Raw genomic sequence first — 16,225 nt, 5'->3', positions numbered from 1 at the left:
TCCTGTACAGGGGTGAGATCAAGGTTGCATAAGACCAAGTTCGCTGAATGAGTCCACAATATGTGTTTGCATAAGACCATGGACAGAGTGGCTAACTGTGTCCTTTACTTGGGTCATCATGGGACCTGGGTCCCTGACTATGTCTTGTACATGGGACAGGGGTTGCTAACTCAGTCCAGTACATGGGTTAGCATAAGGTCACGGTCACTGGCAGATTCTAATACGTGGATCAGCATGAGAAAAGGGTCGCTGGCTGTATCTACAACATGTTCCGCATAAGACCAGGGTTTACACGTTGATATGAGTTCATATGAGAAAGACAGACAACAGAAAGCCTGATTGTACCACGACTGGGTTGTCTAAAGAAAATATTATTCAACTTGACAAAGAAAAGGAGATATATAAATAACTTGGCGCAGTCCTTTTTTAAGCTATCACAGGCTCCCCGCTGCTGCACATTAGCCTTCTAGTGTCCCCGTTACCGCTGTCGTTCATAAGTTTACTTCTGGCGTTTTTCTCTGAGTATACCTGAATTTATAACATATAGGTCTAAACGACTTTTTGAAGGTACTTATAGTTTTAGCATTTATTACGTCTGACTGTAAGTTATTCCTGTGCTTAACACACCTATAGGAGAAGAAGCTTTTCCCCACGTCCGTACTACATCTTTTAGCTTTAAGTTTTATTCCATTTGTCCTGGTAACCGTATTTTCTTGTATTTCGAAAAGATGTTCGTGGTTTATCGACCTTGTTCAGAAGTTTCAACACTTGGATTAAGTCTCCGTGAAGTCTGCATTTATCAGCGTCGTGTGCCAGATTTTGTTGCACACCTTTGTACTTGCTCAAATTTTTCCTTTTTTCTTTATAGTTTTGGTACCAATACTGGACTGCATATTCAAGATGTGGTCTTACTAGATATTTATAAAGTATGAGAATTGTTTCTGGCGTCATATAATCTATGTTCCTGGCTATAACACCTAACATTTGTTTGCCTACTTTACTTGCTGCTTGACACTGTTTAGTATATTTCAAATTGTTACTAATGACAATTCCAAGGTTTTTTTTCATTTATTGTTCTTAAAGAGTTTTCGAATAGTTTGTAGTCGTAACGTATATTCTTGTCTCCAAAGTGCATAACTTTACCCTTGTACATTAAATTTCATATGCCATCTGTCTGACCGTTATCTGGGCCGTTGGATTTGTTAGGAATTAATTGGTCCAGGTATTTAAGTAGTTCAGAATTCTTTCTTTCTCTAACCTTCAACTCTTCTTCATCAGATCCTTGAAACATTTTCATTGGTTGTGGTATTCGAGATGTTTCTTCAATTGTGAATATGAAGTTGAAAGAACAGTTTAGTATGGTAACCATTTCCTTGTCATCAGTAGTTAGTGTGTCATGTTCGTCTCGTCATGGTCCAATTCCTCCTTTTACGGTCTTCCTTTGTCTTATATATTTGAAGAATTCCCTTGGATTATTCTTAACTTTCAAGGAAATTCTTTTTTCTTCGTCGCGTTCGTTTACTCTGTCTTATGACCTTCTTACACTCTCTTTGGATTTGGATTAATTCCTGGTGATTTTCCTCAGTTGCCATTGATTTGAATTTCTCATATGTTTTCTTCTTTTGGCGAATTAGTCGCTGGCTAAATCCAGCACAGAGGTCAGCATAAGACCAGGTTCACTAAGGGAGTCTGTACAAGGGTCTGCATGAGACCATGGTCGCTGACTGACTGCGGTGAATGGGTTAGCATAAGACCAGGGAAATTCATGCGTCCAGTATATGGGTCAGCATAAGATTAGGGTCACTGAGTGAGTCCTTTATACGGTTCAGCATGCGACACAAGCCGTTGACTAAGTCCAGTGCACCTGACTGAGGCCTTTACATGGGTCAACATAAAACTAGAGTCGCTAACTGAGTCCTGTACATGGTTCAGCATAAGTACATGATGTATATTGAGTGATAAGCTTAACAAAACTTTCAGGGGAAGATTCCGTCTCTGAAGAATGCACACCTGCTCTTGTACGTGGCACTAAAACTCTGCTGTGTTAGAGAATTAGGTGACGCTTGCGACGCTGAACAGCAAGAGCAGCAGCAACAGCAGCAAGACGGATATCAAAACATGAGTAAGACTGACCTGATGGTAAAGATCTTACAGGAGATCCTTGAGTGTGAAGGTTCCCTTGACAGACTTATGGTGAGTCTTTATGTTACCCATTGTACTTTCTGTCCCTCTTCGTTATCTTACATATGTTTCCGCACTATCTTCTGATCTTCAATGTTATCCCTGTATCATTGTATCATCTGTACAATCTTACACGTGTACCTCCACTAAACATAATTGTACCTTCTGTCCCTTTATGTTATCTTGCAGATGTTCCCTCAATATATCATTGTACCACCTGTTCCTCTATGTTACCTTACATACCCCCACAGTGTATCATTACAAAGGAATACAAAGGGATTCAAACAACAAACGAGGCTATTTGTAATAGTAGAAGATAGAAACTCACAGAGTAGTGTGGTAAAAGAAAAAGGTATATATATAATTCAAAGAGAATAACCTGCAAATTGTCACTGTGACAAAGGAGGTATAGATAATGTAACTGAGCATTTGAAGCGAAATATGTATCGTCTATTTTCAAACGTATCTATACCACTGCTTTCAGCCACTCTAATTGGCAAATGATTCCAAATCTTAACACTTCTGTCAAAGATAAAGTACTTCGCTTCATTCGACTTAAACGTTGCCCACGAGTTTGTATCCATTACTACGAGTGAACGCTGACGAATGAGGTCTTGATTAGCTTGATAGATGAAAATTATCAAAGCCTTTGATAACTTTAAACTCTTGGATCAGATCACCTCTTAACCATCTCTTTTCTAAGCTAAATTGATTCTCGTCGTGTAATTGGCTGTCATAGGATTTGTTACTCAGTCTGGGACTCATCTTAATGGCTGGACGCTGCACTCTCTTCACTCTGTCATTCTTTTTACGGTTGAGTGACCAAAACTGAACACAATATTTAAGATGCGGACGAACCAATGAACTGTATAGATTAAGGATAATTCCCTGCACCTAAATTCGAAGGTCCTGCCTATGAGTCCATGAATTTTGTTCGGGCATTTTACGTCTGTGCAATTCTTACTTGGTTTTCGGTGACCAGAGATAATCATACCAAAGTCTTTTTTCTCATTAACCTTTAAAGTTCAACAAACACACACTGTAGCTTGACTTCTCAATTTTGCCAACGATATGTAAGACTGTACTTATCGATATCAAACTCCTTTTGCCATCCATGTGTCCGCTTCATCATCTTCTCCCACTCAAGCTGTAGTTGTTCAGGATCATTTTGTCCCACTCAAGCTGTAGATGTTCAGGATCATTTTGTCCCACTCAAGCTGTAGTTGTTCAGGATCATTTTGTCCCACTCAAGCTGTAGATGTTCAGGATCATTTTGTCCCACTCAAGCTGTAGTTGTTCGGGATCATTTTGTCCCACTCAAGCTGTAGTTGTTCGGGATCATTTTGTCCCACTCAAGCTGTAGTTGTTCAGGATCATTTTGTCCCACTCAAGCTGTAGTTGTTCGGGATCATTTTGTCCCACTCAAGCTGTAGTTGTTCAGGATCATTTTGTCCCACTCAAGCTGTAGATGTTCAGGATCATTTTGTCCCACTCAAGCTGTAGTTGTTCGGGATCATTTTGTCCCACTCAAGCTGTAGTTGTTCGGGATCATTTTGTCCCACTCAAGCTGTAGTTGTTCAGGATCATTTTGTCCCACTCAAGCTGTAGATGTTCAGGATCATTTTGTCCCACTCAAGCTGTAGTTGTTCGGGATCATTTTGTCCCACTCAAGCTGTAGATGTTCAGGATCATTTTGTCCCACTCAAGCTGTAGATGTTCAGGATCATTTGTAGATGCATTTCCCAGTTTTATATCATCGCCGAGTTTTGATATCTTGCAATACAACCCATTGTCAGCATCATCAGTATATAAGTAAAAGAGAACCGGCCCCAAGACTGATCCTTGTGGCATACCACCTTTTACGTCTAACTATTCTGAGGTTTGACCAGTAATCGAAACTGTTTACGACCAGTCAGCGAATTTCCTATCCACCGAAGAACAACCCATCAATGCCATGTGACTTACTATTTGTTAACAAACTTTGATACGAAACCTTATCAAAAACTTTTTGAAAATCTATGTATATGTATGACATCAGCTTCTTTACATTCGCCTTACCAGTTGCATATATCATAAGAGAAAAGGAGCAGATTTGTCAAACATGAACTATTTCGTCGAAAACGATATTGAGCATAGTTTATTAAAGTGTGGTCCTCTACAGAATTTACAGTTCTGTCTCGATTGACGGTTTCCATTTGTTTATAATCTACAGACGTTAAGCTAATTGGACGATAATTTCTGGTCATTGACTTACTGCCTTTCTTTGAACATCGGTGTTATATTAACAACTTCCATTCCCGGAACCTCTCCTGTGGCAAGCGACTTGTGTCCGTCTGAGTTATTTCACAACCAATGTACCTGTCCTTCAACCTTGTCTTCCACATGGCAATCACGTCCTGGTGATGTCATGTGTCTTACTGTAGCTACATCACATGTGACCAAATGACGCCATCTACATGACGCCAAGTACATTATGCCACCTACATGACGCCACTTACATGACGCCATCTACATGACGCCATCTACATAACGCCATCTACAAGGCGCCATCTACATAACGCAACCTATTTGGCGCCACCTACATGACGCCACCTACAAGACGCTATGTACATGACGCCCTCTATATGACACCTACATGACGCCATCTACATGGCGCCATCCATATGACGCCATCCACATGATACCACCTACATGATGCCACCAACATGACGGCATCTACATGACACCACCCACATGACGTCATCTACATAACGCCATCTAAATGACGCCACCTATATGACGCCACCTACATGGCGCCACCTACATGACGCCATCTTCATGATGCCATCTACATGACGCCACCTACACGAAGCCACCTACATGACGCCATCTACATGACGCCATCTACATGACGTCATCTACATGACGCCACCTACATGACGCCATCCACATGATGCCACCTACATGACGCCACCTACATGACGCCAAATACATGACGCCACCTACATGATGCCACCTATTTGACGCCACCTACATGAGGCCACCTACATGACGCCATCTACATGACGCCATCTACATGACGCCACCTATATGACGCCACCTACATGACGTCATCTGCATGATGCCACCTACATGACGCAACTTACATGACGCAACCTACATGGCGCCAATTATATGACGTATCTACATGACGCCGTCTACATGACGCCACCTACATGAAGCCATCTACATGATGCCACCTAAATGAGCCCACTTACATGACGCAACCTAATGGCGCCACCTATATGATGTATCTACATGACGCCACCTACATGACGCCACCTACATGACGCCACCTACATGGCGCCACCTACATGACGCCACCTACATGACGCCATCTACATGACGCCACCTACATGACGCCGCCTATATGACGCCGCCTACATGATGCCACCTACATAACGCCACTTCCATGACGCCACCTACATGGCGCCAACCACATAACGCCATCTACTTGATGCCATCTACATGACGACACCTATATGACGCTATCTGCATGACGTCATCTGCATGACGTCATCTGCATGACGCCATCTACATGACACCATCTACATGACGCCACCTACATGATGCCACCTACATGGCGTCACCTACATGACGCCACCTACATGACGCCACCTACATGATGCCACCTACATGATGCCACCTACATGACACCACCTACATGAGCCACCTACGTGACGGCATCTACATGACGCCATCCACAAGACGTCGCCTACATGACGCAAGCTGCATGATGCCACCTACATCACGCCACCTACATGACGCTAACTACATTGCACCACCTACATGACGCCATCTACATGACACCATCTACATGACGCCACCTACATGACACTATCTACATGACGCCATCAACATGACGCCATATGCTTAACACCATCTGCATGACGCCATCTACATGACGCCACCTACATGATGCCACAGACATGACGCAATCTACATGACGCCACCTATATGACGCCGCCTACATGACGCAACCTACTTGACACTATCTACATGACGCCATCTACATGGAGCACCGAACATGACACCATCTACATGACGCCATCTATATGACGCCATCTACATGAAGCCACCTACATGACGCCATCTACATGACGCCATCTACATGACGCCACCTACATGACGCTATCTACATGACGCCATCTACATGGAGCCACGAACATGACGCCATCTACATGACGCCATCTATATGAAGCCATCTATATGACGCCACCTACATGACGTAATCTACGTGATGCCACCTACATAACGCCACATACATGACGCCATCTACATGACGCCACCTACATGGTGCCATCTACATGATGAAACCTATATGACGCAATCTACATGACGCCATCTAGATGAGGCCATTTACATGACGCAGCCTACATGACACCTCCTACATTATGCAACCTACATGACACCACTTACATGACGCCACCTATATGGCGCCACCTCCATGACGCCATCTACATGACGCCATCTACATGATGAAACCTACATGACGCCATCTGCATGACGCCATCTCCATGACGCCATCTCCATGACGCCATCTACATGACGCCACCAACATGATGCCACCTACAAGACACCACCTACATGACGCCTCCTACATGATGCCACATCCATGACGCCACCTAAATTACACCACCTTATTGGTGCCACCTACTTGACGCCATCTACATGACGCCATCTACATGATGCCATCCATATGATGCCACCTACATGACGCCGCCTACATAATACCACCTACATAACGCCACCTACATTATACTATCTACATGACGCCAAATATATGACTACACCTACATGATGCCACATATTTGACGCCACCTACATGGCGCCACATACATGACGCCATGTACATGACGAAATCTACATGACGCCACCTACATGACGCCATCTACATGATCGCACAAACATGATGCCACCTAAATGACACCATCTACATGACGCCATCTACATGACGCCAGCTATATGACACCACCTACATGACGCCATCTACATGATGTCACCTACATGGTGCCACCTACATGACGCTATCTACATGACGCCATATCCATGACGCCATATGCATAACACCATCTGCATGACGCCATCTACATGACGCCACCTACATGATGCCATAAACATGGCGCAATCTACATGACGCCACCTACTTGAAACTATCTACATAACCCCATCTACACGGAGCCACGAGCATGACACCATCTACATGACGCCATCTATATAACGCCACCTACATGACGCCACCTACATGACGCCATCTACATGATCGCACAAACATGATGCCACCTAAATGACACCATCTACATGACGCCATCTACATGACGCCAGCTATATGACACCACCTACATGACGCCATCTACATGATGTCACCTACATGGTGCCACCTACATGACGCTATCTACATGACGCCATATCCATGACGCCATATGCATAACACCATCTGCATGACGCCATCTACATGACGCCACCTACATGATGCCATAAACATGGCGCAATCTACATGACGCCACCTACTTGAAACTATCTACATAACCCCATCTACACGGAGCCACGAGCATGACACCATCTACATGACGCCATCTATATAACGCCACCTACATGACGCCACCTACATGACGCCATCTACATGACGCCATCTACATGACGCCACCTACATGATGCCACTAACATGACGTCATCTAAATGACGCCATCTACATGACGTCACCTACAAGACGCCACCTACATGACGCCATCTACATGACGCCATCTACATGGAGCCGCGAACACGACACCATCTACACGACGCCATCTATATGACGCCATCTATATGACGCCACCTACATGACGTAATCTACAAGATGCCACCTATATAACGCCACATACATGACGCCATCTACATGACGCCACATACATGGTGCTACCTACATGATGCCACCTACATGATGCCACCTATATGACGCCATCTACATAAGGCCATCTACATGACGCCACCCACATGACGCCACCTACATGATGCCACCTATATGATGACACTTACATGACGCCACCTTCATGGCGCCACTTATATCACGTCATCTACATGACGCCATCTACATGAAGAAACCTACATGACGCCATCTGCATGACGCCATCTACATGACGCCATCTACATGACGCCACCAACATGATGCCACCTAGAAGACACCACCTACATGACGCCACCAACATGATGCCACATCCATGACGCCACCTACATTACACCACCTTCTTGGTGCCACCTACATGACGCCATCTACATGACGCCATCTACATGACGCCGCCTACATGACTCCATCTACATGACGCCATCTACATGATGCCATCCACATGATGCCATCTACACGACGCCTCCTACATGATTCAACCGACATGACGTCATCTACTTGACGCCAAATACATTACGCCACCTATATGACGTACCTACATGACGCCATCTACATGAAGCTACCTACATGACGCCATCTACATGATGCCATCTACATGATGCCACCTACATGATGCCACCTACTTGACGCCAAATATATGACTCCGCCTACATGATGCCACATATTTGACGCCACCTACATGACGCCACCTACATGACAACACATCCATGACGCCATCTACATGACGAAATTTATATGACGCCACCTACATGACGCCATCTACATGATGCCACCTACATGACGCTACTAACATGACGCCACCTACATAGCGCCACCTACATGACGCCATCTACAAGACACCATCTACATGACGCCGCCTACATGACGCCATCTACATGACGCCATCTACATGATGCCATCCACATGATGCCACCTACATGACGCCGCCTACATGAAGCAACCGACATGACGCCATCTACATGACGCCGTCTACATTACGCCACCTATATGACGTACCTACATGACGCCATCTACATGACGCTACCTACATGACGTCATCTACATGATGCCACCTACATGACGCCACCTACATGATGCCACCTACATGACGCCAAATATATGATTCCGCCTACATGATGCCACATATTTGACGCCACCTACATGACGCCACATCCATGACGCCATCTACATGACGAGATCTATATGACGCCACCTACATGACGCCATCTACATGATGCCACCTACATGACGCTACTAACATGACTCCACCTAAATAGCGCCACCTACATGACGCCATCTACAAGACACCATCTACATGACGGCACCTACCTGACGACACCTACATGACGCCTTCTACATGACACCACCTACATAATGCCACCTACATGATACCACCTACATGATGCCACCTACATGATGAAACCTATATAAGGCCATCTACATGGAGCCACGAACATGACGCCATCTACATGACGAGATCTACATGACGCCACCTATATGACGCCATCTATATGACGCCATCTATATCACGCCACCTACATGACGTAATCTACATGATGCCACCTATATAACGCCACATACATGACACCATCTACATGACGCCACCTACATGTCGCCACCTACATGACGCCACCTACATAACGCCATCTACTTGACGCCGCCTACATGACGCCACCTACATGATGCAACCTACATGACGCCACCTAAATGATGCTACCTACATGGCACCACCTACATGACGCCATCTACATGACGCCATCTACATGACGCCACCTACAGGACACCATCTACATGATGCCGCATACATGACGCCACCTGCATGATGCCACTTACATGACGCCACCTACATGACACCACCTACATGATGCTACCTACATGACGCACCTACATGAAACCACCTACATGACGCCACCTCTATGACGCCACCTACATGACGCCATCTACATGATGCCACCTACGTGACGCCATCTGCATGACGCCATCTACATGACGCCACCTATATGACGCCATCTACATGACGCCATCTACATCACGCTACCTATTTAGCGCCACGTAAATGACGCCACCTACAAGACGGTATGTACATGACGCCCTCTATATGACACCTACATGACGCCACCTACATGACGCCATCTACATGACGCCATCTACATGACGCCACCTACATGACGCCATCCACAGAATGTCACCTACATGATGCCACCTACATGACGCCATCTACATGACGCCATCTACATAACACCACCTACATGACGCCATATACGTGACGCCATCTACATGACGCAACCTATATGACGTACCTACATGACGCCATCTACATGACGCCATCTACATGAAGCCACCTACATAACGCCACCAAGAAGACGCTATGTACATGACGCTCTCTATATGACACCTACATAACGCCACCTACATGACGCCATCTACATGACGCGATCTACATGATGCTATCTACATGACGCCATCCACAGAATGCCATCTACATGACGCCACCTACATGATGCCATCTACATGACGCCAAATACATGACGCCACCTACAAGATGCCACCTATTTGACGCCACCTACATAACGCCATGTACATGGCGCCACCTACATGGTGCCACCTACATGACGCCATCTCCATGACGCCATCTACATGACACCATCTACATGAGGCTATCCACATGACGCCACCTACATGATGCCACCTACATGACGCCACCTCTATGACGTCACCTACATGATGCCACTCACATAGTGCCACCAACATGACGCCATCTACATGACACCATCTAAATGACGCCGCCTACATGACGCTACCTACATGATTCCACCTACATGACGCCACCTAATTGACGCCATCTAGATGGCGCCACCTATATGACGCCATCTACATGACGCCAACTACATGACGCCACCTACAAGACATCATCTACAAGATGCCACCTACAAGACACCACCTACATGATGCCACCTACATGATGCCACCTAAATGACGCCATCTACATGACGCCACCTACATGATGCCACCTACATGACACCACCTACATGACGCCACCTACATGATGCCACTTACATGGTGCCACCAACATGACACCATCTACATGAAGCCATTAAATGATGCCGCCTACATGACGCCACCTACATGATGCCACCTACATGACGCCACCTAGTTGACGCCACCTACATGGCGCCACGTATATGACGCCATCTACATGACGCCAACTACATGACGCCAACTACAAGACACCATCTACACGATGCCACCTACAAGACACCACCTACATGATACCATCTACATGACGTCACCTACATGACGCCATCTACATGACGCCACCTACATGACGCCATCTACATGATGCCACCTACATGACGGCACTGACATGACGCCACCTACATGGTGAGACCTATATGACGCCATCTACATGAGAACATCAACATGACGCCATCTGCATAACACCATCTGCATGACGCCATCTACATGACGCCATCTACATGAAGCCACCTCCATGACGCCACCAACAAGACGCTATGTACATGACGCCCTCTATATGACACCTACATGACGCCACCTACATGACACCATCTACATGACGCCATCTACATAACGCCACCTACATGACGCCATCCACAGAATGCCACCTACATAACGCCACCTACATGATGACACCTACATGACGCCAAATACATGACGCCACCTACAAGATGCCACCTATTTGACGCCACCTACATAACGCCATGTACACACAGCAAAAAAACTATCGCGCGCTTTTTGTACGAAGCAAAATGACGCACCAGACGTGGAATAATGGAACAGTCAACATTTTCCTGTGAGATGGTGGTATCCCTGATGTCCCTGCCTGTGGGTGTCCTCACCTATGTAATGGCAACGATATATCCTTCCGTATGTAGTACAGTAGATGGGATACGTAAATTGAGCATGTAAATGTAATATTCTGCACAGTAAGGCATATTGCAGTAATCATTATCTCTTGAAAAGTGTCAAATTCGTGGTGTAAAATAATATACTACATGGTAACTACGACACTCTGCTTCATACCGGCGGTGATTTATCTGTCTGCTGGTTTAGATTAATCAGCAACCTCACGTAATATGTAGTATCACCTGTGTGACTGATAACAGTATGTCACAAACCTGGCACCACATCATAGTATTTAGTAAACCAACATGAAAAGTAATGACTCTTTTCATGGATCTGCATAAGTTAACTTCCCTTTAACAGTGAAAATCAGATTTCTATATAACATGACCATAGACATGTTGGAGGTTAAGAAAGTAATCTTTGACTGTAAATTTTATTATTTCAATACTTGGTATAACCTCGTCCCGTTGCCAACACTTCATTGAGCCTTCGAGGCATGGATGCCACTAACGTCTGCGTTAAGTTCCTACCAGAAGGGCTTCGTAGATGTTCCCATGCTTGTAAAGCATCATTTACGACTGTAGCACGACATCGATGTTGTCGGTCAGGCACGCCTTTCTGCATGGCCGCCCATACGTGCTCTATCGGGTTGAGATCAGGCGATTTTGCAGGATGTGGCAACACTGTTATACGTGGATGGCGAGCATACCACACCTTTACAACCCTGGATGTGTGAACTGGGCTGTTATCTTGGACGAGGTAAAATGGCTCCGGCTCTGGAAACAGCATAGCCCCCACTGAAGGTAGCAGGACCTCCTCCAGTATCTCAACGTATCTAGGTCCGGTCAACTGGCCAGGCCCGATCGGCATCCACCAACTCACCGACACCAGCACCATGGATGGATCCAACCAAATAGTCCTGCACTGACGCGCGCGCCCACTCCTCCTGCTACCCACCACATGTTGTGTCTCGTATCTGGTTATATAAAATGTATAAAATTACATAAGACACACTTGTGTCTTAATCATATTAGTGCAACTCTGTCTGTCGGTGAATCCATCGTGCTACGGTTGACCGGTGAATACCAATACGTCTCCCAATTTCAGAGTCGCTGTAGCCCTCATTATGAAGCTGTAGAATAGCTTCACGTGTCGCTTGTAAGGTCTCCATGATAAAATTAGATATACCACAAAAACAACCGTTCGACATTGGCTCGCAGTGAACTATACCCGCGCTGTTTCATTGTTTCAAAAATATATCGCATGTCTCATTACATTTCCTGCATGGACACGAAATGGCGATGTAAGATAACCTTTCTGGACTGCCACGAACCCAGATGTGCTATAGAATAATACAATATCAATAGTAAAACATATTCTTCCCAAATTACACCTATACAATATGAAGCTATTGTGTTTACCTGGCATCACATTGAGGTATGCTGCAGCTACCACATGCCCCCGGGGGTTGCCGCATATAGCTGTGTGTGTCTCACAGATATATTACACTCACCAATTCAAAAGTAGGGGTTCGTACTTCCTTGTATAATGTAATTTTATTGTTAATAATATAATGCCGCTCTTGTGGCACGTAACTTACATGGGTCTAGCATAGGACTCTGGAAACCTGTGGCTTCCAGGCACGTATACCAACCCTACCGGCATGGTACAACAGGTAGGTCAGTGATCATTACACACGTCTTCAGACCCCCTCTGCGCGATAGTTTTTTTGTTGTGTGTACATGACGCCACCTACATGGTGCCACCTACATGACGCCATCTCCATGATGCCATCTACATGACGCCATCTATATGACGCTATCCACATGACGCCACCTACATGATGCCACCTACATGACGCCACCTCCATGACGCCACCTACATGACGCCACCCAATTGACGCCATCTACATGTTGCCACCTACATGACTCCATCTACATGACGCCAGCTACATGACGCCACCTAAAAGACACCATCTACATGATGCCACCTACATGACGCCACGTATATGATGCCACCTACATGACGTCATCTACATGATGCCACCTACTTGACTCCAATTACATGACTCCACCTACATGGTACCACCTACAGGACGCCATCTACATGACGCCATCTACATGATGCCACCGAAAGGACGCCATCTACATGATGCCATCTACATGATGCCACCTACATGACTCCACTTACATGACGCCACCTTCATGGTGCCACCTAAATGACGCCATCTACATGACGCCACCTACATGATGACACCGAAAGGACGCCATTAACATGATGCAATTTACATAACTCCACCTACATGACGGCATCTACATGACGCCATATACATGAAACCACGGACATGACACAATTTACATGACGCCATCTATATGACGTCACCTACATGACTCTACCTACATGACGCCATCTGCATGACGCCATTTACATAACGACATCTGCATGACTCCATCTACATGACGCCACCTACATGACGCCATCCACATGATACCACCTACATGACACCACCTACATGATGCCACCTATTTGACGAAACCTACATGATGCCACGTATATGGCGCCACCTACATGACCCCATCTACATGACGCCATCTACATGACGCCACCTACATGACACCATCCACATGATGACACTTACATGACGCCACTTACTTACGCCACCTACATGGTGCCACCTACATGACGCCATCTGCATGACGGAACCTACATGACACCATCTGCATAACGCCATCTGTATGACTATAAACATAACGCCATCTACATGTCGCCACATACATGATGCCACCTACATGGCGCCACCTAAATGACGCCACCTACATGACGCCACATACATGATGCCACCCACATGGTGCCACCTACATTACGCCATGTATATGACGCCATCTACATGACGACACCTACATGAAGCCATCTTCATGACACCATCTACACGACGCCACCTACATGACGCCATCTACATGACGCCACCTACATGGCGCCACCTAAATGATGCCACCTACATGACGCAATCTATATGACGCCATCTACATGAGGCAATCTACATGACGCCATCTACATGACGTCACCTACATGATGCCACCTACAAGACGCCACCTACATAACGCCAACTACATCATGCCACATCCATGACGCCACCTACATGATTCCACCTTCTTGGTGCCACCTACATGACGCCATGTATATGACGCCATCTACAGGACGACACCTACACGAAGCCATCTTCATGACACCATCTGCATGACGCCATCTACATGACACTATCTACATGACGCCACCTACATGATGCCACTTACATGACGCCACGTACATGACGCCACCTACATGATGCCACCTACGCGACGCCACCTACATGACAACACCCACATGGTGCCACCTACATGACGGCATCTACATGACGCCGTCTACATGACGACCCTTACATGACGCAAGCTGCATGATGCCACCTACATGAAGCCACCAACGTAATACCGCTTACATGACGCCACCTACATGACACCACTTACATGATGCTAACTACATGACACCACCTACATGACACCACCTACATGACGCTACCTACATGACGCACCTACATGACGCCAAGTACATGATGCCACATACATGACGCCACCTACATGACGCTACCTACATGACGCCATCCACATGACGCCATCTGCATGACGCCACCTATATGACGCATCTACATGACGCCATCTACAAGGAGCCACCTGTATGACGCCATCTACATGACGCAACCAATTTGGCGCCACCTACATGACGCCACCTACTAGACGCTATGTACATGACGCCCTCTACGTGACACCTACATGAATCCATCTACATGGCGCCATCTATATGACGCCATACACATGATGACACCTACATGACGCCACCAACATGACGCCATCTACATGACACCACCTACATGACGTCATCTACATAACACCATCTAAATGACGCCACCTATTTGACGCCACCTACATGGCGCCACCTACATGACGCCATCTGCATGATGCCATCTACATGACGCCACCTACATGATGCCACCTACATGACACCATCTACATGACACCATCTACATGACGCCACCTACATGACTCCATCTATATGACCCAGTCTACATGACGCCACCTAAATGACGCCATCCACATGATACCACCTAAATGACGCCACCTACATGATGCCAACTCCATGACGCCATCTATATGACGTATCTAAATGACGCCATCTACATGATGTAACCTACATAACGCCATCTACATGATGCCACCTACATGACGCCACTTACATGATGCCACCTGCATGCCACCATCTACATGAGGC

At 46.1% G+C, this 16,225-nt stretch overlaps 1 protein-coding gene across 1 annotated transcript in view; it reads left to right on the top strand.

The window, feature by feature from the left end:
* The first annotated feature begins 1,334 nt into the window (after positions 1–1,334).
* The window catches only part of LOC139752247 (uncharacterized), a 119,665-nt gene continuing 104,774 nt past the window's right edge, over positions 1,335–16,225 (top strand). Inside the window, exons 1-2 of the mRNA XM_071668281.1 lie at positions 1,335–1,361; positions 1,981–2,193. Of these exons, the coding sequence (XP_071524382.1) occupies positions 1,335–1,361; positions 1,981–2,193 (240 nt within the window). The remainder of the gene's footprint in view (positions 1,362–1,980; positions 2,194–16,225) is intronic.

The sequence above is a fragment of the Panulirus ornatus genome, chromosome 12, assembly GCF_036320965.1.
Source record: "Panulirus ornatus isolate Po-2019 chromosome 12, ASM3632096v1, whole genome shotgun sequence".
Lineage (NCBI taxonomy): Eukaryota > Metazoa > Arthropoda > Malacostraca > Decapoda > Palinuridae > Panulirus > Panulirus ornatus.
This window is presented reverse-complemented; position numbering and strand designations above follow the sequence as displayed.